The sequence below is a fragment of the Ylistrum balloti genome, unplaced genomic scaffold (assembly GCF_031769215.1).
Source record: "Ylistrum balloti isolate Yb309-2 unplaced genomic scaffold, AGI_CSIRO_Ybal_v1 Utg370742, whole genome shotgun sequence".
NCBI classification, from domain to species: Eukaryota; Metazoa; Mollusca; class Bivalvia; order Pectinida; family Pectinidae; genus Ylistrum; species Ylistrum balloti.
Window position 1 is genome coordinate 617,337 of NW_026782437.1, and position 26,954 is coordinate 644,290.

The window sequence follows — 26,954 nt, forward strand, 5'->3', positions numbered from 1 at the left end:
ACGTTCACTACAGCTCTCTGCTTTCCTCGCACATTTTTACGGCGAAATTGAAGGTTCAGTGTGCGACACCTTGTGGATATATATGTAATAAATGGACATGTATCTCTAAAGACAATCGGCTGTCAAAACTATCATTTTTCACTTAGGTATTCGTTAGAAGTGTCTATACGTATAACGTCTGTCTATACAGTTAACGTCTGTCTATACGTATAACGTCTGTCTATACATATAACGTCTGTCTATACATATAACGTCTGTCTATACGTATAACGTCTGTCTATACGTATAACGTCTGTCTATACATATAACGTCTGTCTATAATATAACGTCTGTCTATACATATAACGTCTGTCTATACATATAACGTCTGTCTACGTATAACTTCTGTCTATACAGTTAACGTCTGTCTATACACATAACGTCTGTCTATACATATAACGTCTGTCTATACAGTTAACGTCTGTCTATACATATAACGTCTGTCTATAAAGTTAACGTCTGTCTATACGTATAACGTCTGTCTATACATATAACGTCTGTCTATACATATAACGTCTGTCTATACATATAACGTCTGTCTATACACATAACGTCTGTCTATACATATAACGTCTGTCTATACAGTTAACGTCTGTCTATACAGTTAACGTCTGTCTATACGTATAATGTCTGTCTATACATATAACGTCTTTCTATACATTTACTGGCGTACGTCATTGAAATACGTAACTGTTTATCGACATAAGGTAGACTGAATTATTTTTAAGGTAGCATTTTGACGGAGTAATAAGAAAGTATGATTATTCAAGCGTATAATTAGATTACTCCGGCATTAACAAGTATTGAAAGGACTCATCAACTATAAATCTTTGGTAGAGATTTACATCGAATGTTGATCACATGATCATATGAAGTGTACTAAAAATAACTTGAGTTGCGCAATACTTATATATAATTAGAGATTTTTTTCTGATTACTTACTGTGTTGTTGCTGTTTTAACTGAGTTTCTAGTTTCGTTTTCAAAATCATTTCGTGATATAAGTGCTATATTAAGACGGCCATGGGTATTTTCAGCAATTTCTCTTGTCGTAATTGAGAATAAGATATTTTGATTCTAAGAATACTTTGAAAAATCATTAGGAAAAGTTAAAATAAACCCTGACAAAACTTTCACATAAATGGAATAAAACGTCCAACAGCAGCAGGTTCCAAATTAAGTCATGTGTGAAGATATAAATGACATCATCTAGTTTTATAAAGTTAACATTGTATCATACTGAAAAACCTCACATATAGGAATGAAATACATGGCGGCCGGTTAGCTCAGTCGGTTAGAGCGTCGTGCTAATAACGCGAATGTCGTGGGTTCGACCCCCACACTGGCCATTCACCTACACATTTTTTTGTTTGTTTTCAAGTTTGCTTTCATTATGAGTTACAGATAGTTATTAAAATTTCATCCCATTAAATCAATGTTGCATTGGACCGTTTTGACATGAAATGCATAACCTTTTTCGCTTTTGTTTTGATATCGTTGTAATGGTTTCATGATGTGTTTTAGTTTTACAAGTTGATAGAAGTTTCTTGATTTTTAGTACACTTCATATGATCATGTGATCAACATTCGATGTAAATCTCTACCAAAGACCCCCACACTGGCCATTAATTTTTGTGTTAAGTTTATTTCGTGCCTCTAAGTGTTTTAAGGCAAATGGTCGATTAAATTGGAAACTCTACGAGCTCATCCGATAGACTGTATCATATTTGTAAATAATATTTATAACTTGTGATATTTCAGTATGCTAGACAGTTCACACGGTCAGACCGTTAATCTAATAATGATACCCAAGTGTCTCTTTTGAATCAGGCAAGGGTTAAACTACTGTGTGGTGTAACTGCAATTTTAGGTATAAACTGTATCTTCTTTAACGTGTAACTTATTTCCATTATTAGGTAACACTGAAAAATATAAAAAAAAGTAATCGCTATTTCATTAATTTTTTATTGGGTGTAGCGCGATTCTGTATATATAAAAGGCGGAATTTATGTACTAATGGGATACACAATGTTGAAATTGTAAAGGTTTTTAGATATACTATTGGGCAAGTACTTCTCCTATGTCATATATTACTACCAAAGTACAGATAAAAGAAAACTATTTTTGAAATATTTCCTTGCTGATAATCCTTTGATAGAACAGAAAAGTAATGAAATGTCTTTAACTGAATTTTCCTGCTGTGTACTGTCCATTTAATTATAATTACTCTTGTTGTCCATTATAGCTTTCATGTATTAATTGTTACAATTTTGGATATAACTGATGTGTGAATGAAATGTGTTTTCTTGATTTTAATAAAAGATAAAAAAAAAAGAGCTTCGGGTTAATAACGAAAATGTTGTAGGTTCGACCCCCACACTGACTAGTTGTTTTTTCTTGATTTACTTTCTAAAAAAAAATAACTACGATATAATCTATTGCTCTTTTTGTACTTAAACCAGAGATGAGCTTGCCACCTGTGGCTCTTATAAGACAGGTTTGAGGTAACTTGACACTCTTACAGGAAATGCTTTGCTAATGCACTACCAAGGGCACGAACAAAACATTACAATGTCGACATTCATGTTATGAAAAAGCCGGCTTCAATAAACGGTAAGATAAACTTACATCAATATCTTCCATAATTATCACGTCATTGTTCATCATTTATGTTGAATTTTCATGTGCTTAAATGTCGGGAATTTTCCTCTTCTTCCTAGAGCACTCGGGTCGAAAGATCCAGGGCATATTGTTTGTGTGCTGTCTGTTTGTCAACTTTAACGTAGCCCTTAACTATTGCACCGTAAGAGGTAGGACTTTCATATTTGGCATGTGCATTCCTTGTGACTTTCTGGTGATACTAAAATTTTTGACCATGTGACCTTGACCGTGACTTTGACCTACATTTGAAAGTGAAAAAAAAATATAATTACCACAATGAAGACATAAGTGTTTCACAAAGTGTGCATGCCATTAGCACATGCCTATTACAGTACAGTTTTAATGTTCAGAATTTTGTTACAACCGGGAGCATCGTATTTCATTACCGCATCTTGTTTTCTTTGGAGACGACATATTTCATTTCTTTCATTTCGCATCCAGAATATAGAATAGTCCTGAAAACTCAGCATCCTTAATGAACAAATAAATTATTGCATAATAATAATAAGTTTATGCACAGTGTTTGGTCCATATTCTTCGCCATTTTTATTTTTAACTCTATAATATACTTTAGTAGCTAAGGGCTTCTTTCAAAGTAGAAAGGGAAAATATTATCCTCCCAAAGTACGTCCTGGATCATGTTGTTGATATCACGCTGACATTGACGGTGTTTCGGCCAGTTTTCTAAAACCCTTTTAGCTGTTTGTATTTTGACACAGTCACGTCTCTCGCGCATTTTTAGAGTCATTCTCACTGAGATTTCGCTGCATTTCTCAATAAGAATAGTTTAAAAATTATTCCTTTCTGAGAATGAAATCCATCATTGGTATACTTCCCTATTCCTTCAGTGGTAAACAACAACGTAAAACGCCACCCATGCCACTGGGATGACTTGGTTGATAAAATGCAGACTGGGTTATTAATGTTCCTATGTCACTGTATTATCTAAATGTTGTTAATAAATGAATTAAGTTGAATAATAGAAATTGAATTGAATATGTCGACGATGAAAAACATTCATTTCTGAAGTAATCTAATCTTTAGATATATGTAAACTATATACAATAAAAAATATTCATAGTATGGTAATTATTTATAATAAATATGCCTTTAGCATACTAATGTTCTGATATAGAGCTGTACATGACGCAGGCAAAAGCCGGAACGAGCAGGTGTCCCGCCATTGGAGACCAACTCTCGAACTCTGCTCTCTCCTTCCCTGATCTTTCCCAACCTAATGGACCAATAGATGTCTGTTTACACTTTCTGACACATAGATAACACGTGACAATCTATGTTGTAATCTGGCAGGAAGTTGACAAAAATATTTCACTTTGATTGATCTTATATGACCACCCTGACCGTCGACCAGACTTGCCTCAAGGCATATGACAGTCGCATGTATTGGATTGCTTAAAATGTCCTAACTAAAATAAAAGAAATGACCATATATGTAATTATAGTTCAACTGTCGGAGTACATGGAGGAAATTAATTCACAGATGTCGAACGTACACCCCATTTTGGGCATTACGTCGTATTCAGCTAACGTATGACACAGCCAGAGGTAACTGCATGTCTGATGATATATATTTATGTTTATTACCTGCCCAATGGTCATAAAAAACTCAAACATCAGTCTTGTTGTAAGAGTTTAGAGATAAGCCTCGAACTGGTCAACATTAGTAGCAGACAGATATTGGCCCGAACGGGGCATCTATCGACCCTCTGTCAAATTTATTCTTCAGTTTATTAACATAATTACGGTTACAGAGTTAAATGAAAGTGATTAAAATCTAATTTTATTATATCAAATTTGAATCATACCATTTTGACATGAAATGTTTTGGCCTTTTTGCCTTCGCTTAGTTCTTTCAGATCAAAATTTAGGAGAGGAGGTTTCAGGTCCAATCAATAATTTCGAAAGGAAAGTTTTTTAATTATAGGTAGGATAAGGATGGTAATTTTATAGCACGAGATATACTGATAGCTGACAAAAAACATTGATAACCTTGTAGGTCAAATTTAGATACACCGACTCGGCTTCTATCAGCAAAAATAGATTTAGTATATGTAGTATGGTAATGCGTTTTGTATCGTATGTGACAAGTTAAACTTAGTGTTGAATACTGAAATAGAATATGAAAAATTTTAAAGAAATAAAAATAATTCAAATGCAATTGTCAAAGTGATAGAATTGATTGAAAATTCAAATTTAGTTGATATATATAGAGAACAACACCCACAGTGTAGGCGATATACATGGAGAATGTGTCCCTCCATTAAACAAGCTCGCCTAGACTTTTTTTCATTAGACCTTGCTATTTCAAATAAGAGAAAACACTATTTCATTTTCATTTCAGAACTAACTAAACAAGAAAATATTCTTATAGAATCTATAGCAAAGCTTGAATGTGAGGTTGACTTACAGATTGAAATCTAGAAAATCAGGCAATCCAAATTGATAGGTATTATGATAAGGTCAAAAGCGAATTGGGTTGAAGAAGGAGAAAAACCTCAAAACTGATTCCAATGTAGAAAATGGGGAAGTCGTAAGAAACAAGAGGACATTCTTACTTAAATTAAATCATTTTATGGACGACTGTTTTCTAGTGACTCTGATATTGAAGATGTGAACCTTGATCAGCTTTTGTTCTTTATAAAGTAAAATCATACAGAAGTCTTTATCACTGGTAGGAAATATTACGTATAGCGAATTTTTTAAAACAAATGAAAAATGATGAAATCCTGGTTCAGCTGGATTTACATCAGAATTTGTTAAGCATATTTTTGGAAACAATTAGTAAAATTTGTAGTAAGATCTATTAATTATGGATATGAACATGGAAAATTATAAGTAACACAAAGACAGAAAAGTATTACATGCTTACCAAAGGGAGATAAGCCAAGACAAGTTCTGAAAAATTGGAGACCAATTTGCCTTCTTAATATTATATATAAAATTGCATACAAATCAATTAATTCAGATCAGTCAGAAATCATCTCGTGCAGATTTATAGGGAAAAAGTCAAGATTAGTATATGATGTTATGCATTATGCCGAGGAACATTATAGGCAGGTGAGCTTTTGATTGTTGATTTTGAAGAGGCATTTGATTCTGTCATCTGGGGTTTTATTGATAAGGTATTACATTTTTAAACTTTGTGTTACAATATTAAGAGTTGGATAAAAATCTTTCATAATAACTCAATGTCTGCCATAAATTAAGGTGGTAATCCCTCAGTTTTTCCGATATTAAGAGGGGTAGATGTCAAGGTGTCCCAATTGCTCCATATATCTTTTTTATATAATGTGCGGAAACTCTTGCTATTAAACTAAGAAATAATAAGTGCATTCATGGTATAGAAATAACTAATTGTCAACTGCTAATTCCTCAATATGCAGATGATACACTTTTATTTTAGATGGAACAAAGAAATCTGGAAATTTGCAAAAATATCTGGTCTGAAAATTATTACAAGTAATATGGATAAGAGATAAAAAGTATAGTGATGAAATCTATTACCCATACCTACACATGCAATAAGGACACATTTCTACTGCTAGGCTTAGAATTTCATGTTGATTTACATCAGATACCTAAACTTAATGTGTATGATGGTAAAAGTGTGATTGTCTTATTAACTGTTATTTATCCAATAAGTTGTATAACTTACGGAAATAAATTGAATTCAATCCATCAGATGGTAAATGAAAAGTAGTAGTTAGCTTTGTGCCTATAAAGGTATACTTATCAGTTCTCGACTTGATTCTCTTGGTTTAAACATATTTTATTGCCAAAATATATTTGAACAAGGGAATTGGGCACAAGTCATAACAACTTAATGGAGTCCTCTTCCATCATACATTTTCAAATACATGCTTATAAAGATATAGGCTTAAACATAAATTATACATATTTAGCATTCACACACAGATATAAATACATGTATAAGAATCGTTTAAAACCTTTCCGAATCTATCCAATATTCAACAGAAAATTTGTGTTGGAAAGATGCATAGAAGAATTTGGCGACCAGAGAAAGTATTTTGAGGAACAAACACTTAGACATGTTGAAAAAACTTATTTTGGATAACAGACTTTTAAAGACAGGAGACAAAAGAATTTATTTTTTATAAGGAATGGTTCAATAAAGGTGTTAGGTTTATTCACGACATAATAAAATATTGTAATACCAGTATATTTTACACCTTGGATGAATTTATATAAAGAATTCACATAAACACAGATTTCCTCACAAATCAAGGAATTACCTGTAATATAAGGAGTATCTGGGTAGGAATATCTCAAATTGTGGCAACACACTATCCATACATACCTAAATATTTTAAAATACTTTTGAAACATAAAATGGGGACAAAAGACTTTAATAACATACTGTATATAAACGTTACTATACCTACAAGGAAAAGCAAACGGAATGCAATGTTTAAATTTGACAAGGAAACCTTGAAACTAATATATATTACTACTTTTCGGGTGACTAACAATTCAAAATTACACTGGCTACACAGCATAGAATTAACATCAGATTTTAACATCTGACCATTTTTAACTAAGATTGGTCTTGTGATTAGTGCATATTGCTCTCACGGTAAGACAGAAATGAAAACAACAATTCATATACTATGGTAATGTATCAAGGTCCAACATTGTATTCAAAATTTTGAACTACTTCTTGAAGTCCTTTCAATTCCATTTGCTTTTTATAAAGAAAATTCCAGTTCTGGGTTGTTGACAGTGTTTATAATAGAGTTGATAATATGATTATTTTAAATATAAAACAGCATCTTTATAGGACAAGAAGATTACTATTAATTTATCGGTGCAGACATTGGTTAAATTTATGAGGCATACAACATGGATATACAGCTGTCAGCAAAGATGGGACATTTATTAGGAAGTTAGATAATGAATGAAATACATGGACACAACTGCTTGATACCTAAATCCAGTTTTTGCCAAAATGGAATTATAAAAAATATATGATCAGCCATTTTTTATAAGTTTTTATTCGTTTTTATATGATGATGATGCTGTACTGATCATGAACATGATGAAGTTGTACTGGGCATAAGGATGATGATGTTCTACTGATGATGATGATGATGATGATGGTGGTGGTGGTGGTGGTGGTGGTGGTGGTGAGGAGGAGGAGGAGGAGGTGGAGGAGGAGGATGTACTGGTCATGATGTAGAAGATTACCGTCTAGATGACGATGATGAAGATGATAATTTTGTAGTGATGATAATGATGATGTGCACATGGTGAAATGGATCAAAACCGATAATAATTGACAATAGCTTAACATGCACCATTTTCCCAACTATTTCCCGATAACACGTATGCAACGAACTGGATAGATAAATTTGGCTTCAATTAAAAATAATTCATATTTAAAAAATTGAAAATCGCCAAACTAGTTTCAATCGTAGCCCAACAACTGCACATCAGAAATAGTAAGCGGCCGGTTAGCTCAGTCGGTTAGAGCGTCGTGCTTTTTTTTTTTTTTTTTTAAAAAAAAAAAAAAAGAGCGTCGTGCTAATAACGCGAATGTCGTGGGTTCGACCCCCACACTGGCCATATAGTTTTTGCTCTTTTTATTTTTTGTTTCTTTTATTGACGTCAAAAACCACAAACTACAATTACAATTAGAGATCTCAATATTGGTCAACTGTATTTCATTCGGAACTATATTTGTTGAAGGCAATGAAAAAAAACAACTCCGTTTGTCTTCCATATTGGCTACAATTTTACTATCATCATTAACATGATTTATTTTAATAAAAATGACAGAATAAAAAAAATATTTTTTTTTTTACGTTGAAACTATATTGACAATGCTCCTAAAACAGAAACAATACTATTCTTAATTACTTTAAACTCTTTCGTGTGTTTGGAAATGTTTGTTTGTCCTGTTTATCGCCACGCCCATGGAGGTTTTCTTTGCTTTCCTCTAACCGGAGATTTACACGTTTTTTTCAGTCGGTACGTCCAGACACCCGTCCCATGTGGTCATGACTGTTGGTGTCCCCTTTAACACCCGTCCCCATGTGACCCTGGTTGTTGGTGCCTTCGTCCTCACATGACTGCAGCTGTTGGTATCTTCCTAGACTCTCGTCTTCGTGTGACCATGATTAAACCTTCAACAAATAAACAAAATATTTACATATTCATGCACGGTAATGACAAAACAAACCAATGTTGTTGTATTTTTTAAACTTAGATGTATACAATTGTATGTCAATGTAAACTTGTGTTCATGTTTGACACATCAGGGTAATGCAGTATGATGACTATGTTCTCGAGAAAAGTTCAGAAAAGTTGGGAAAATGCTCAAAGTCATTTATAATTTACAATCATTACTGAGCTTGTGTTAACGATGGAAATGACGTATCTAAAATGTCCAATTGTAATGTCGGGGAAAAACAAGGGGAACATCTATCGCCATTTTAATTTGCTATTCATCTTAATGATACCGAGGATTTTCTTGCATAACAAAGTGTTATTTGTCTAAAAACAATAAAAAAAGTTGGATGAAAACATAGAAACATACATGAGACTGCTTATATTATTATATGCAGACTATACTATCACCATTTCTGAATCAGCTGTTGGGCTGCTTTCGATACGTTTGAATTATATTGTCACACTTGGAATCCTGAGATGAATATCAACAAAGAGAAAAATACAGAACATGGTTACATTTCATTGTATGTAATGAAGAACTTGATACTCTGGAATTATTTCCTTATTTGGGTGTCTTAATATGTTCTATTGGAAGTTTCTATAAAGCAAAAATGAAATTATTGGAACGGTCCAAAAAAGATATGTTTGCAATCTGAATAAATAAATAAATAAATAAATAAATAAATAAATAAATAAATAAATAAATAAATAAATAAATAGATGTAAGAATTAATTTCCGACCTGTAGGCCTTCATTTGTATTACCAATTCTTCACTGTTCAGTAGATGTATGGGGTTTTGAGAATGTAAATTCTATTGAAAAACTAAATTTTAATTCTTCAAGTGTATATAAGATATTAATTGAAGTACATATGTACACCAAACTTCATTTTTAATGGAGAAATTGGGAGAAACATCTTTATATCTTAAAGTTAAAAGCAGAGTAACGTTGTGTTTTGGTTTAAATTGATAACAAGTAATTATCTGTTTAACATTATGTATCACTTATCGTTTAATATAAACCAATTGTACTATGGACTTTTAATAGTTCTAGAATGTTCATGATAAATTTAGAGAAACTGGTTTAGATTTAATCTGGGAATACCAGGAAACATGTATGTTTAGAAGAGATTAGTTAAATCTGGTTGTAATACAAAGATTATAAGATCAGTTTATGCATTAGTAGTATAACGATACAGTGAACTCTTCAACAGGCTTACTTATTCTATATTGAAAACATATCTTGTGAAACTTTAGTCAAACAAAAGACAAATTGTTGTTAAGTTTAGAACTTCAAGCATATATTTTCCTACTAAGACTGGAAGATGGATTGGAATTCCGAAAGAAAACATAACTTGTAATCTGTGTTTTAATTGAATTGGTGATGAATATCATTATTTATTTATTTATTTATTTATTTATTTATATTTACATGTGTTAAATATATCTCGTAACATCTTGTTTGTTACATTTGCTAATTTGTGTAAAGTACTAGCCGGGTAGAGAAATTTAAAGTGAATTTCATGAAAAGTGAAAACTTCAACCTCTGTTATCTAGCTTGAATACTGGTTAAGATGGCTCAATTTGTAGGCCGATCATAAAGTTACCTACAAATTGTCAGTTGCCTAATACTTGATTCACTCATGACTCATGAAATAAAATGTGAGATTGATTCTTACAGAGACCATTTATGACCGTTAAGTCACAATTTTATTTCAGATGGATGGTCAGAATATATTCGTTTTATATTTGAAATAATTGATTTTTTTTTCACTTATAATTCAATGTAATAATTGGAAAACTTCCAGGAAATAAAATTTTAAAAATATAAATGACCCCCGATCCTAAAGAAAGAAAGAAAGAAAGAAAGAAAGAAAGAAAGAAAGAAAGAAAGAAAGAAAGAAAGAAAGAATTACCTTTGTCGTTTCAGTACAGAATACGAATGCAGGTAAATGATTTACTGTCAAACGCGTAATGTTTCACTATTCGTGGTGAACTAATTAATTTTAGATTAATTTTTTTTTCATTTAAATAGGTTAATAAATGCAACGAAAAAAAATAATGTTTTCTTGTTTTTATTGTAATGAAATATTCACCTGATAAGTTGAAATGATATTGAATAATGAAGATAATAAAATAATAAAATAAAATAAAATAAATAAATAAATAAATAAATAAATAAATAAATAAATAAAATAAAAATCAATTAAAATAAAATCAATCAAGCAATCATGGCCCATGGATCAATAAATCCCATACCCGAATTTTATAAATCTTAGCTATATAGTAGAATCTGTAAAGGCAATCTGAATTCTATTCGTTGTCCTTCAATGTTGCAATTGGACTTCATTCTAGTTTATATTAAATCGTACTGGTTATATGCCTATATCTGGTTAAACTGTCTGATGTATGCAAAGATTATTAACATGCTATGACATCTTCGTCGACGTGAACATTCGTAGTCATCAGTGTGACGACATACCTAACTAACGGCAGCAAAACAAACGTGACGTCACAAAACACGCACTCACTGGGCACCACAACACGGAAAATACTCATCCGCCATATTGGAATAAACAAGCTGTGCTCGCTTGTCAAATAAACACTGTTTTCGTCAAGATTAGACTCAATTTAAAGCCATGGTGTTGCATTCGTGATGGATATTTATTAAGGATCATTATGAGGTAAGCACACAACTGACAACCCGTTATTTCTTTCGCAGTCGATCTATTTTTGTTTGGAAGCGCGAACGGCGGCCATTTCTAATTTCAAATTTCTTTGTGCGAACACATCACCCAAGCAGTCAATCATGATCCTTTGTAGTATTGTTGATTTGTACAACAACGTGACTGAATTCACACATTTTCAGATTATAAGTGATCTTGTAATAGGGTATGTCCATAGATAGGTATGAAAGGTTATATAATTACAACCGGAAACAATTGCTCGACGGCGTGCGACGCGTGGTCCGTCGATTTCGGCGTCGTATTTTTTTTCTATTTGGCTGATCGTTTCCAACTATCCATGGCTTCACTCAGCTTTTTGTCATGTTGGAATGCATTTGTATATAAATAGCGTTATGTTAGTTTAGCGTTTCACTTCGTCAAATTTGCCACATTTGAATGGATATTACGGTTCGATCATCGTGACAATGACGTTAGTGTATGACGTCATATTTATCTACATTTTTGGTCCGCTAAACGACACGATTACCAACAGTTTCTTTGCCTAGCAATGGCCATCCCAATTTCCCACATACCTATGAGGTGATCATTATAAACAAGTGTACAGATGTAGGTCAGTCAACATTTCTTGTCCTATTTCTTCGTAGTGGGTCCGGGGATAATACATTGCGAGTGTTTGAAAATATAAGATAGAGTTTTGTTAGGATAAAGTAGGATAGGAGTGTTAGGCCAAGATACAGTGTATATTTTAATGCACTGGTAATGTAATTTCTTAATCTTGCAACATCTCATTCATTGGTGCCAGTCATTCCATAACAGGACAGGTTCATACCAGTTGTTCATATCACAACAGACTCATACCAGATGTTCCATACAAAAGTTTGGTGATTTTGTATCAAATACAAAAGCCTTTTCGTACTAGTATTTTGATTGTTACGTACTACGAAAGAACAAATTTTGTACCATATGATATATTTTCAGATTCAAGTTTTGGACATGAATAAGATGGGTGTTTTTAGAACATTTATTTATGTGTACTCTATACTGATATTTGATGATATAAGTCATATCTACTGACTTCCCCTCGTTATTCTTATACATGATGTGTTATCCTAGTGCCTTTGAGGAAAAAAACCCTTCGGTAGAAATGTCAGTAATATTGTTATGCCTTCCTGACATTTTCAATATAGTTCTCTTAAATGGTAAATACTAAAGCTGACTAACACCTTCTTCAACCTTCTGCAATAATGCTGCTGTGGTCAACATTACGCCATTGGCGAACAAAGTTGCACCGAAAAGTTTGGATACAAGTCAGCCTTACTGTTTGGTACATAATGACTCCAGCATTTATTTTGGTACAAATATATTGTGGTACATATTGACTTGGCTTTGGTATGAACTGATCAAACATTTTTGTAAATAACAACCAAATGCTTGGTACGAAACATCTGGTAGAGTGTCCAGCTGTTAGCTAGAGAAAAAATAGATGACAATGACAGCTCCAGTGGAAGGATGAAAACGAACTAGGGCCTGTTGAAAAAGTGAATTTCAGATTATATCCCGAGGGGTGTGGGGTGGGGAATCTAATATAGGGGTGTAATGATACAACTGAAGAATGTTATAATACATTCTGTTGACTGCATCAGAATATGTATTGTAATGTATCACCAATCACATTTTGACATTATTTGTGTCTTTCTGTTCTACATGGAACAATTTCTCTATGAATAAAAGACAAGTCCAAACGCTTTTATAACTGATAACAGGGTCTCGCAAATGTTTCATTTTTGCAAATGTCCAAGTTGCCAAAAAATCGGCAGAGTGATTTCAAGTTAAAAACCCTTAACAAATTACTATAAAACATCGAAATTTTAATATATTGCTATATCATATACACAGGTATGCGTAGTTTTTTACAGCTATACAATACATAATTTTTGTGTATTACAGCATACAGATCTAACAATACTGTATATCATTACACCCCTATTCTGTAGAAAGTTATCAAAATACAGAGATTTGATGTTACCCAACCAATTCAGGGGTCCGGAAAAGCACTCGTCCGATCGTCATGGACGAGTGAAAATTGTCTCGGGCAACCAGATTTATCTTTGTGAGTTGTCCGTCGCACGAGTACTTCTTAACTATGATATTAATGTTACAACTTCAATTTCAATAAGAATGTAAAGAAAATTTAAAACAAACAAAAGTGTTTACGATACTTCGGAAACAAAATATTCCAGTCTACACTCTAACTTTTGATTACACAGGAACTCCCATGACGTCAAATATAGCATTCGGAATACCTTAGTCATTTCCCGCGGTCATACTGATGTCAGGAGCTCTCGGGTGGTACCAACATGTACCAGCCCACTAGTCCTGTGCCTAGTGGTTTAATATATTTTTCCAGACCCTTGCAATTATTTGGTTTTGGCCACAATTTTTTGTAATGGTATATTTTAGCCTAAAATAATGTAAGAATGTTTGTAGTCTGTAGCATCCCTCCTCTCTCGGCACACAGATGTCTGCAAAAGCTGGTCTTGTCCCCTTTAACTTAGTCTGGTGAATATGCATAATTTGGGTGCGAAATGAGGTGTGAAGTCAAAGTGTTACTTCAGCGATAGTGATACTCTATTTACCTAATAAGGGTTTTACAGTTGAAACTTATATTTGTATAATGATTGTTTACAACTTGATGTACAACAACAAAAAATGAAGTGTTTTAAAAGTTTTAAAGGAACGGAATTTCAACACTCAGTTCTTCCAAGTCATTTAACTTAAATGCTTTTGCTGCTTAATTGTTTTCTGAGATTCATATATATTTGTTTTAATTAGTCCTGCATATCTGCACAATTCTCATGTTTACGTTACGATTGTTGACACACATACACATGTATGGAACATAAACTGAGTATACGTCTGTCACAAAACAATGTTATACCTCTGAAACTGACAATCCTAAATCATGAGAAATCTTGAACATTAGTATAATCATATTCCATGTTACATAATGTTATGTCATAACAGTATAATAATAGCTGTTCTTACCTCGATCACGTATTCGGATATGTACATATGTATAGTCAAATATTGCCAATTCACAACCGCTCGATGTGGATTTTCTGCTTATATGAGTGTTTGTTTAAGTTTTTACATAATAATATAGTGTTTAGTCAAAGTAGAATATTTCACTTTCAATCAATTAGGGTATCAAGATAAAACAGATCATATGAGGAGTGTCTGCCTTCTTACTGCTATTTACATATTACACATGGTCAGTCGAAACAACACTTTAAATTTGATGTCACATGTACCTCATGATCACTCATTAAATTTCTCTCTCATGGGTAATGAGTAATTTCAACTGCCTAAAAACAGGTACCGGGATATGTATTTGAGCGGCATGATGTTGGTGGTAGTGCTTTTAAGCTTATGAACGAATGAATTTTTTCCAACGATAACTAACATCCTCTCATTGATCTCTCCTAGAACTCGACCAGCAATCACTTCAATATTACGTAAGGATGTTGGAAAAATGCACTGTATAATAATTTACCTTTCTCAAGCAGTTTTTATCCATGAAACAAGTTTAAATATTCTTCGCAAGTTGTGATTGGTTATATATGAATATCAAAATCAAGGTCATTATTATTTGGTTGAACGACAGTAAATATTATATCACCAACATCTAAGCATCTTAATGAATGCACATAAACACTGGTATCTTGCTGCGGTATTTATGAGGGAAAAAAAAATTAGATAATAGATAATGATACCAAGACATGTCAATGGACATCAGGTGATATTTTATAGGTATGCACATAGGTTTTATTACATGCAATATAATTAAAACAGTATGATCTGGTTGCCTGTGGTCTGATCTCTATTCAAGCCTCCATGGCATTGTCTGTGTTACATGAACTTACTTGATGATTTACATTCTAGCATTTTTACCCCACAGTCCGAAAGGGTGTGGGGTATTGCGATCTTGCACAGCGTCCGTCCGTCCACAATTGCATACCGCTTATTATCTCAAAAACTACATCACCGGTCATCACCATTTTCAGTGGGGATGTTGGGCCTATGGACCTACACAACCCATTCTTGCGATAACTTTCCACTCACCCCAACCACACATTTCCAACTTTATGATAAGGCTGTGGGGTATTGCCAGCGTTTGCAGAGCTATTTTGAAAGATACAAATGCTGTGCTTGTTCTGGAAACGAGAATTCTCATCATATAAAACATCTAATTCCTGAAAAATATTAATCTATTCAATGATATAAACTGCCCAAGAAAGACCACTCCCATCAAGTATAAATCCCATGGGTTGTTGGATGGTTCTTGAGGGAGGAACCAGTTAATGACTGCTGTACAGTACACCTATGCACCAATTTATGTTTCAAGTTGAAATTGGCTGTCATATAAAAAATATTGTATGGTTAACCTGTACATTGTGTTTTACTGGAGAAAAGTAGCCAGTCTTCAGTCATTAGACTTTGTCCTTGAAGTTAAAAGGGCATTCTTCGTTTGAACAACAGAAATCAGTCTTGTCATCAGTTTTCAAATTTATGCCTTAAAGAGGATGATGAAATAAATACAGGAATTATGTATTGTGTGTATAATTATTTGTCAGTACTTGAACATTTTAAGTATCATTTGATATAACAGGAATTCCAACCATGCATGCCATAAAGGCAATACATTGTCGTAGTGATCAAGAGGTCCACATCAGACACATGTCTGTCAAAATGTGCAAATGTGTGATGTGTAGGACTGTAGGAAGGAGAAATTCAAGCTAGGCAAGGGAGAATTTCTCTTTAGCACTATTTACATGTTTTAGTGTCTTGTACTCTATCATTAACAGAAGCATTGAAAAAATTATCACTTTGAGCTGTTAAATTTCGAATCAGTGCCAATGTAGAAACTTGGGAGTTGATAAAACTATCTTAGTGTTACAAACTTTAACAAACATCAATGTACAGTTTACCACCACTGAAAAAACTGTGAATCAAGTTTTGCTTTCTACAAACTCTGCAAGGGAAATTATATCTTTCGCTGAATTGATAGAGCAGCAATGAATTTTGGGACTCAGATAATTGAATCTTGGACTTGTGCCTTTTATTTGGGACTCACCCAGATTTTGAAAATCTGCTATATATCTTAGTAATAGGACTTATCAAAAGTTTGGAAATAGTAGCTTGGACTTGCCTAAAAAAAAACCTGCAAAAATTATTATAGAGAATAAGATTGTTAAACCAGAGAACCTGGAGTGATCGATGTCTAGGGCTAAATGGACTAGGAGATCTAGTGGTATATATTTATTAAACAATGTCACATGAAAGTGTCGGTCAATACACACAGAATGTACTATACATTGACATGATATTGGGGTTAACAGAGTGTTGATTTATAGTTTATTCAGTGTAATTATTTCCTGAATCCTTCGATTCTGACGATCAAATTCTGGTTGATTGGAGTTTGGTGGTATCTGACTATTTGCATGTTGTGACATTCACATTGTCAATGTGTTTAACCTGCCTCAGTGTTTAATCTTTAATACATGGACAATTTCCAGTGTTTGTTGCACTGATGGTATCAAAATAATTTCTTTACTTTTTTGAAATTGGAATAACCAGTAGTCAGTCAAGATCAGCAGCTTGATTTTGTTTCTTTTCAACTTGCTTTTATCTTAATATTGGGTACATGAGAGTAGTTCTGATTGTTAAAATTTCAGATGTATCACTGCCCAGGTTAAGTTTCCAATCAAAATATCAGTTAGATTTTTACTTGAATTAAAAACAGTTATTCTATAAAGTATTAAATACCACTGGTCAATATTAGTAAGAATTTAGATGTAAATATTTATCCATTTTGCAAAGTGACTCATAAATGTGTGTCAGCCGTTTAGGATTTTAAAGCATATTACATATGTGCATCGGCAAAAACTTCAGATTTCTTTATACACTGTTACGTGGAATATGTATCGGCAAAAACTTCAGACTTCTTTATACACTGTTACGTGGAATATGTATCGGCAAAAACTTCAGACTTCTTTATACACTGTTACATGGAATATGTATCAGCAAAAACTTCAGACTTCTTTATACACTGTTACATGGAATATGTATCGGCAAAAACTTCAGACTTCTTTATACACTGTTACATGGAATATGTATTGGCAAAAACTTCAGACTTCTTTATACACTGTTACGTGGAATATGTATTGGCAAAAACTTCAGACTTCTTTATACACTGTTACATGGAATATGTATTGGCAAAAACTTCAGACTTCTTTATACACTGTTACGTGGAATATGTATTGGCAAAAACTTCAGACTTCTTTATACACTGTTACGTGGAATATGTATCGGCAAAAACTTCAGACTTCTTTATACACTGTTAAAAGAATTAAGCAGTTAGAGTTCCTTCTCCCTATCCATGAAAGATTTCAGTGTAACCATAAGTTGCATGATATTTGTACCACGTAGTGTTTTAGAATTTTCACATTTTAAATTTAAAGACTGATTGGTTCACATACCTTTATTTTTTCATAGGCTGAGCAAAAGTGAAAACGAAGAAAAAACTAAAACAATGATAATTGGGCTGTGAAGGATATTCCTAATGGATAATTATTATCAAATTCTTATAATGATTAATGGTACAGTAATTATGTACTTCATTAATTTTTCAGGGAAACTATACTGGTTAGATAATGGGGATCAAATGATGTACAGAACTTCATACCACAGGGATGATAGTGGACAACAGGGCTCTGCCTACAGATCCTGTCATGTTGTCACAATTACCTCCCCTGGCTGTGGATTCCATGACACAGGTAAATAGATATACTGAACCTTGCTATTGTGACAAGTGAAATTCACTTTTCTGTTTTATTGCTGTTTAGAATATGGTTTGGTGTGCAAGTTATACTTGATATCAAAATACTACAAAGTAGCAATGGCTTTGTAAATTGATATTACTGTCAATATTTACACAAAATCTTCTAATTGTTAAGATAGAGAAAATAAATACTTGTTTGATTTTAGAATATCACATGATACCTAGAGTAGAATTTATAGTTTCAAAGGCACAACACATCTTAACATCTTAAGTTTTATTGAAGCTAATTATATAGGCTAAATTTTAGAGGTAACAGAATTGCAAGTAACCAAAGTTAGACGGCTGATGTAGATCTGTGTTCCAATTGCATTCATCTCAGCTAATCAAGAACTCTCAATACCATTATGTTTCAGATACAATTAACAGAATTTATCCCACAGCTGGTCACTTTAGTGACAGGTAGACAGCACCCTTTATTTGGCAAGAGTCAGTATCGACCAGACTGGTGGCCTCAGGATGTTTCTTGGTCCTGGCCAGAATCTGAAGACATCAAGGAAAGTGATGATCTCAAACACAGCAACGACCTCAAAAAGGATGAGGTGAAAATTGAAATATATTGTAGCTATGTATTGATAGCACAAAATTTAACCTATCTTGTCAAACAAGGTGGGCTGTGATCTGATCCCTTTTTGTTTGTAGTCCATTGTCCATAAATAATTCTATATAAATCACAACTCCTCTTAAACCGTCCTTGGGATCTCAGTAAATATGTCACTTCATTCCTTATTGGTCCAGACTGATTTTCAGATTTTATTTATTTTCAAAATGGCAGCCAGTTGCCATACTGTTTTTTTGACAGGAAATGCTGTTGAAATCTTTCATAAAAAATTTTATAATAATTGAGAATAAGCCATTGAATATCAAATTTTGGGAATGTTAATACTAGGTTGGGAGTGAGGGAAATTTTTTTATCATTTTGAAGAAAATTGCTGTTGTATTGAAATTAAAGATCATGAAAGACTATATTGAAAAAAAAACTGAGCCAGAAACACTAATTGCTGAATTTAGTTTAGAAAGTTGTAACTCTCTTCAGGGTTAAAATTTCTGTTGTATAAAGAAAAGAATCGTCTTCCGAAGTCAAATTGCATCCTTTTATTCAATTGAAAACTTGTGTGTGTAACATCTTTAAATCATGAGTATCCGTATAGAAAGACTATAGAAAATGTGTTAATTTGATTCAATTTCTCTACTTTTAGTTAAGAATAGAAATGCTACGGAAAATAGTAACAAGTTGTTACAAGCATCTGGACCAGGAAAATTTACTCAGAGCTGCAAGTCTTCCGCAGGAAAACAAGGGCCAGAAACCTCCTGTTACCCGAGTGCTGGTGAGTATGAAACAAGAATAGAAAAAGTTCAAACTGTCACTCTCTTTAGTGTGTCGAGTTTTTGTCTAGAATCTATAATGCCCTGTCATTCAAGTGCCATTTGGTAAGTTCAGAATCTTAAATCCTGTCACCAAAGATGGTACTGTTAAGTATGCTTGGTCAGAAACCTCTGTTACCTAAATATTAATTAGTAATTTTGATCCAGTGTCAAAGACTCCTTTTTCAAGCGTTTGTTTAGTCAGAAACTCCCTTTCAACTGATAGTTGGGTGGTATTTTCGTTGTCAGAAACCCCAACCAGTCATCTGAATGTTAATGAAAGTATTATAAGATTTACATACTCAAGGGACCAAGACATTGTTGAGAGATAATGATAGATATCTTGTGTAGTTAATACAGTGTTGTTTTTGTTTCAGTTTGAGCATGATGGAAACCAGAATGCTGTTTGTTCTCAGGAAAATTCTAAAAGCACGGTCTCACAAGGTAACATTGACGCTTATGATATTGTTCCTTAACAATGTAACTATGATGTTTTTTAATTCTTGGTAAAAAAAATAGCAGCTTTATTATGTATACAGAATTTTAAATAATTCTATTATTTAAGCTGTAAATATTAGCATATTTACAATGTAGCTTGTTTGTACCTGTGTTAACAGATTACAGTTCTTGCCTTTATTCTCATATAATCTACTGAACCCACAGTCATCAACCCAGGAACGTTTTTATTTAAATATCAGTAGATGTATGCACTGAAATATCTGTAACTAATTCTTTTGTATTTTTAGAAATTGTCTGAAGTCATTCTCAAAATAGATATAAAAATCAGTTTGTTATTCTGTTCACAAATGAAGTGAAGATATGTTTCTCTTCTGTGTTTCAGTTCCGGCACAAGAGGAAAATTCCACACAGACTAACAACCCGATCTGGGTGTGTTTCCTTTGTGCCAAGCAATTCAGCAATCAGGAAGACCTAATGGTCCACCAAGACAAATGTGAGAATGAGGAGGAAGAGGAGACAGAGAGGGCAAGACTGTCGAATGTGTTACCGGTGCAAGGTGTCCAAAGAACTCCGCCCTCTCAGACACCTCCCTCTAATTTGCCTCCGCAGATCTTTCCAATATCCCAGCCTACCCATAAGGTCTCCACACATGTGAACCAATCCCGTGTGATTCCCACTCATTTGGTCCGGAGGCGAAGGAGACGTTTTAAGCCTGAGATATATATTCCTCCTCCCAAGGATGTTTTTATTAAACAATTGTACTTAAGGGAGAAACCACGAGATGATAGTTCACCAGTTGTCAAGCAGGAACATGTGGACAGTGACTGTGAAATCATTGATGTAGAGATGGTCACTACACCGGTAACACCTCGTACCCCAAAATCTCTAATGTCACAGCTGAGCCGTGACACAGAGGGTAGTCACAGAAAACGCCAGCTCAGCTTCTCTGCTCAGCTGGATCAGAGTGATTCTGACAGTGGTGGAGAGTCAACAACGAAGGAAACTAAACCTGCTCCCGCCATCTGCTCTCTACTTCTAAATATTGATCTCTCATCTCCTCTTGGACACAGAGTGAAAAAACAACTCAAAATTGATAACACTATTCCCATCATCACTAAAGCTGACATTTACTGTAGGGGATATGAGAAAAATAACTTTTTTGAAAAATTAAGACAGAGGGAAGTTGCATATCCATGTACATTTAAAAAGAAAAGGAAACATGCAGAGTTTTATCATAAAATGAATTTCTCAAAAGCACAAAGACGTGAGTTTATGATTACACAAATGACTGGTCTAAGTAGAAGGAGTCGTAAACTCCTCAGTCAAATGGATCCTTGTAAGGTGGAGTTGGAACACATGGATCCAGCTGAAGTTAAGGAGTGGCTGAGGCGTAAACCTAAGCCACTCATGCCTAATCATTACCAGCAGGCGCGGTATGCTCAGGCCATGTTTTCAAGGAATTCTGCCAATGCCAGACACTTCAGCAATGAGGTTATACAAAGGGCCATTTCAAAGCCTCTGTGTGGACCCCTTTCAGCCAAGATCCGTCATATGAACCAAAGTTTAGCCTCACTTTCAAAGATGGGCCCTATTCCAAGGTCATATATGATCACCCAGGTTGTGAAGAATCCTGACGGTTCAGAGACCATGAGGATGGTACATGACCAGAACTCAGTTTATCGCCCAGTCTATAGGTCCCAAGCTGCTGCTGCTAGTCGCAGAAAGCAGAATTTTGTGAGTGAGAGACTTGAGCGATCAAATAATGAAATAGAGATCATAGACTTGTCTTCATCAGACGAGGAAAAAGAACCTGTGAAACAAGATGTCCGAAAACCTGTCAAAGCAATCCATAGAACCAATATACTATCTAAAGTATTCAAACCGTCTGGGTCATTCCAGCCTCGTCCCTCTAGTAGTGGATTACAGAATAACCTGGCACTAAACAGACCACATCCATATGTTCATATCCCAGTATCTAATCCAAAGGGATTTAGTATTCATTCCTCACCTCCAGGAGGTCGCACATGTAAAGAGCTTCAGCAAAGACCTATGGCAGTTGGGGGGACTCATGTAGCAGAGTTTGGTGAGGCGGGACAGGGATTAGTGATGAAGTCACCCAGTCCTGGTCTAAAAATAAGCTCTGTATACAGCCTTCAGGACCCCCAGTCAGAACAAGTCATGGACAATGCAAACTTTACTACCATCAGATACCAGGCTGGCCTACTGGCTCCTGCTGGGCCTAGACCACCTCTCTCTAGGCCTCAGGGGATCAGACCACAGATAAATAACCCAAATGTGAGACAAGGACTCCAGGGACCTCCCAGGATGGTGAGGGGACCCAGGCCAGAGCCTGTTAAAACCTCCGTCCAAAAAATGGAGGTGACCGGTAAAAACAATGATACAGAGATGGTGGATGTCATCTGTATTGATGACGATGATGATTAGATGGCAAGAAATGGTCAGTGACCAGTTAAGTGTGCATGATTGTATAGCAGAATTGTGTACATGTGGTTTCAACTAGATTTCATGTCCATGTGTGGAGAATAATGCTGTGTAATTAATATATCTTGTGTGGTAAATTGCCCTACATGAGAAGTTAGATTTTTGTCATTCATGAAAGTTTTGTTTCAGAATTCCTATTCCAGATGTACTAGTCACTATAAAAACTATTTTAACTGGTATTTCTTCTAAGATTTCTGTATCAGGCAATTGGTAAAGCATATTGATAGGACATTTTTCTTGAGTTATGTTTAAAAAATTACAATCCATTATGTATTTCCCTATTCAGTTTTTAGCTGGTAATATGTATCAGTATTACATTACTGTATAGTGGGAAATGTTGGCCTCTACATTAACTTTTCAATTTGCCTAGTGTTGAATTTGCACTAGAAAAATATTTTTCAATAACTTCATATTTTGGCTAATCTTTATATTCACTGTTAGAAGGGTAAAAACGACACCAGTGAAAGTTTCTCTGTAAACAGTGACAAATTGATCAAGCACTAAGCTCAATCATATGACATTGCAATTTATACCAAAATCGCACAATGTATAATTACAAGGCATAATGTCATAAAAATAAAGGGTATGCAGATTAAAACTACATCAACATCAGTCCTATTACATATGTAACATTTCACTAGATTTCAGATTCAACAGTCCAGGTTTATGAAGCTCAGCATACTTCTCCTTCACTACCAAAGGCTCCGTGCACTGATATATTTATTTTTTAACCTTGCAATAATCTTAAGATTGGGATTAATTTTTTCAAGTAAATTGTACAAAGATCAATACCAATCAATTCAATGCAAGTTCTTTCACAAAGAAAAGAATCTAGTGTTTGATCATGATCCATTAATTGTTTATAAGACAATAATTAATATGCAAATAATGCAAAAGTCGATATGATACATGAATTTAATCATTTTAAAACTATGTTTATCACAAATTATTTTGATTTATACCTCATCTTACAACTGTATTCCTACATGTACCTATTCTAGTTGGGAGATTTACGTACCTCCATAACATCTTTTTAGAAGGGACATATTTTGTGTACTTTTTGTTATGATCAGTATAATTATGTAATTTTCATTATTATGTGCCAATTTGGAGTGTAAGTGTGTATGTCTTTAAATAAGTCACAGCACAATAATGCTAAAATTGGCTTTAGATGAAAATGAAATAGAAATGTCAAATTTAATCTTTCTGTTTTTTATACAAATATAGAATGCTTTGAATATGTTAAATGTACAGTAATTGTTTTGATGGAGGCAACTTGTTCCCTGATCACAATATTACCTAGATGTAGTAGAACGTGCTAAAAGTAAAGAATATGAAGTGTTCTCTGATCATAAAATCTCCTGCCCTGTTGATTAACATTTAATTACTCCACTTATCATGTTGATAACAAGTTGTTTTCCTTCTTTTATTGTATTTCCTTTACAAGATATGTTTTAAGTCAGTCCTTTGACCCTAGCTAGTAGGACCTGTTGCTCCTGTCACATTAAAGGATGTGTCACCTGTCATTATAATGGGATGTGTCACTTATGTCATAGTAACAGGATGTATCACTACTGTCATCATAAGAGGATGTGTCTCCTGTCGTTCTAACAGGCTGTGTCACTACTGTCATCCAAACAGGATGTGTCAACTGTCATAGTATCAGGATGTGTCACTCCTGTCATCATAAGAGGATTTGACACCTGTCGTTCTAACAGGCCGTGTCACTACTGTCATCCTATCAGGATGTGTCACTCCTGTCATCATAAGAGGATGTGTCACCTGTCGTTCTAACAGGCCGTGTCACTACTGTAATCCTATCAGGATGTGTCACTCCTGTCATCCAAACAGGTTGTGTCATCTGTCATTATAATGGGATGCGTCACTTCTGTCATAGTAACAGGATGTGTCACTCCTGTCATCATAAGAGGATGTGTCACGTATTGTTCTAACAGGCTGTGTCACTACCGTCATCCTAGCAGGATGTGTAACTCCTGTAAACCTAGCACGATGTGTAACTCCTGTCATCCTAGCAGGATGTGTCACTCCTGTCATCCTCTCAGGATGTGTAACTCCTGTCATCCTAGCAGGATGTGTCACTACTGTCATCCTAGCAGATGTCACTATTGTCATCCTAACAGGATGTGTCACTCCTGTCATCCAAACAGGATGTGCCATCTGTCATTGTAACAGGGTGTGTCACTCCTTATATCATAAGAGGAGGTTCCATTTGTCATTCTAACAGGATGTGTCACTACTGTCTTTCTGTGGGGATGTGTCACTACTGTCATCATAACAGTATGTCACTCCCGTCATAGTAAGAGGGTGCGTTACACAAGTCATCAAAACAGTAGGTGTTAATTCTGTCAAAGTAACAGGTAGCATTTTCCTTAAATGTTTTAATATCTGCAGATCTGCCTAGATTAATCCCATGAATTTTACCTTTAAGTGCAGATGCTTGCTAGCTTAAACAAAAAGACTCCTGCTTGTTTTAACTTACTTTATCATTGATTTCCTCCTCATCAATGTTTATAAGTTGTATTTGAAATATTTTGCCAAATCTATGTACTAAGCAACCAAATTTAGTGTTTAAGTTAATTGTAGTGTGTTCAAATTGAATCCTGACAAAATTAGATATTTGCAAAGACGAATTTAGAAACTGAGCAATAATTAATGGTTTGACTATAAATTTTGTATATATCTATAACTTGTCCAGTATATGTTAAAGTTGATGTGAAGATTTCTTGAGGCCATCCTAATGTTTTTGTAAAAGATTTTGTTATTGTATTTGAGCGGGTTTCCACATAATGAAAATAGCTAAAAATAATGGATGATCTGACAACATCACAATCACAGTCTTTGGAAATGTCATTAGTATCAGTAGCGCAGCATTCCAATATCAACAGCATCTGACTAAGGAAATACCTAGATGTTGTATGGCAGAAGAATTTATCTGTTTACCGGTATTTATCCTCTGTATATATGTAGCTAGATAGTGGTATATCTTGTGCAAGTAGAATTATGTTTGTCAAATGAAGTGTACTGTACATTAATAGTAATTACATTTAAATCATCTTTACCTAAATGGTAATGAATTGTCGTGCCAGACTAGTATACTGATAATGGTATAATAAAATCACCCTGTACCTAAATGGTGATATATGGTCGTACATGACCAGTATACTGATCGTGGTATAATATAATCACCCTGTACCTAAATGGTGATATATGGTCGTACATGACCAGTATACTGATCGTGGTATAATAAAATCACCCTGTACCTAAATGGTGATATATGGTCATACATGACTTGTATACTGATCGTGGTATAATAAAATCACCCTGTACCTAAATGGTGATATATGGTCGTACATGACTTGTATACCGATAATGGTGTAATAAAATCACCCTGTATCTAAATGGTGATATATGGTCGTACATGACTAGTATACTGATCGTGGTAAAATAAAATCACCCTGTACCTAAATGGTGATATATGGTCGTACATGACTAGTATACTGATCGTGGTATAATATAATCACCCTGTACCTAAATGGTTATATATGGTCGTACATGACTAGTATACTGATCGTGGTATAATATAATCACCCTGTACCTAAATGGTGATATATGGTCGTACATGACTAGTATACTGATCGTGGTATAATAAAATCACCCTGTACCTAAATGGTTATATATGGTCGTACATGACTAGTATACTGATCGTGGTATAATAAAATCACCCTGTACCTAAATGGTGATATATGGTCGTACATGACTAGTATACTGATCGTGGTATAATAAAATCACCCTGTACCTAAATGGTTATATATGGTCGTACATGACTAGTATACTGATCGTGGTATAATAAAATCACCCTGTACCTAAATGGTGATATATGGTCGTACATGACTAGTATACTGATCGTGGTATAATAAAATCACCCTGTACCTAAATGGTGATATATGGTCGTACATGACTAGTATACTGATCGTGGTATAATAAAATCACCCTGTACCTAAATGGTGATATATGGTCGTACATGACTAGTATACTGATCGTGGTATAATAAAATCACCCGGTACCTAAATGGTGATATATGGTCGTATATGACTAGTATACTGATCGTGGTATA

General features: G+C 34.1%; 1 protein-coding gene and 2 non-coding genes across 3 annotated transcripts; all 3 read left to right on the forward strand.

The window, feature by feature from the left end:
* Window positions 1–1,313: 1,313 nt before the first annotated feature.
* Trnai-aau (transfer RNA isoleucine (anticodon AAU)) lies at window positions 1,314–1,387 on the forward strand. The gene has a single exon. It is a non-coding gene; the product is annotated as a tRNA-Ile (tRNA).
* Window positions 1,388–8,185: 6,798 nt separating this feature from the next.
* Trnak-uuu (transfer RNA lysine (anticodon UUU)) lies at window positions 8,186–8,303 on the forward strand. Its single transcript has 2 exons — window positions 8,186–8,223; window positions 8,268–8,303. It is a non-coding gene; the product is annotated as a tRNA-Lys (tRNA).
* A 3,195-nt stretch (window positions 8,304–11,498) lies between these two features.
* Window positions 11,499–26,929, forward strand: LOC132557981 (uncharacterized). The gene is made up of 6 exons (XM_060222512.1): window positions 11,499–11,592; window positions 18,288–18,431; window positions 18,850–19,035; window positions 19,693–19,821; window positions 20,236–20,302; window positions 20,700–26,929. The coding sequence occupies exons 2-6, from the start codon at window positions 18,348–18,350 to the stop codon at window positions 22,760–22,762; spliced, it is 2,529 nt and encodes an 842-aa protein (XP_060078495.1). The 5' UTR covers window positions 11,499–11,592; window positions 18,288–18,347; the 3' UTR covers window positions 22,763–26,929.
* The last annotated feature ends 25 nt before the right edge of the window (window positions 26,930–26,954 follow it).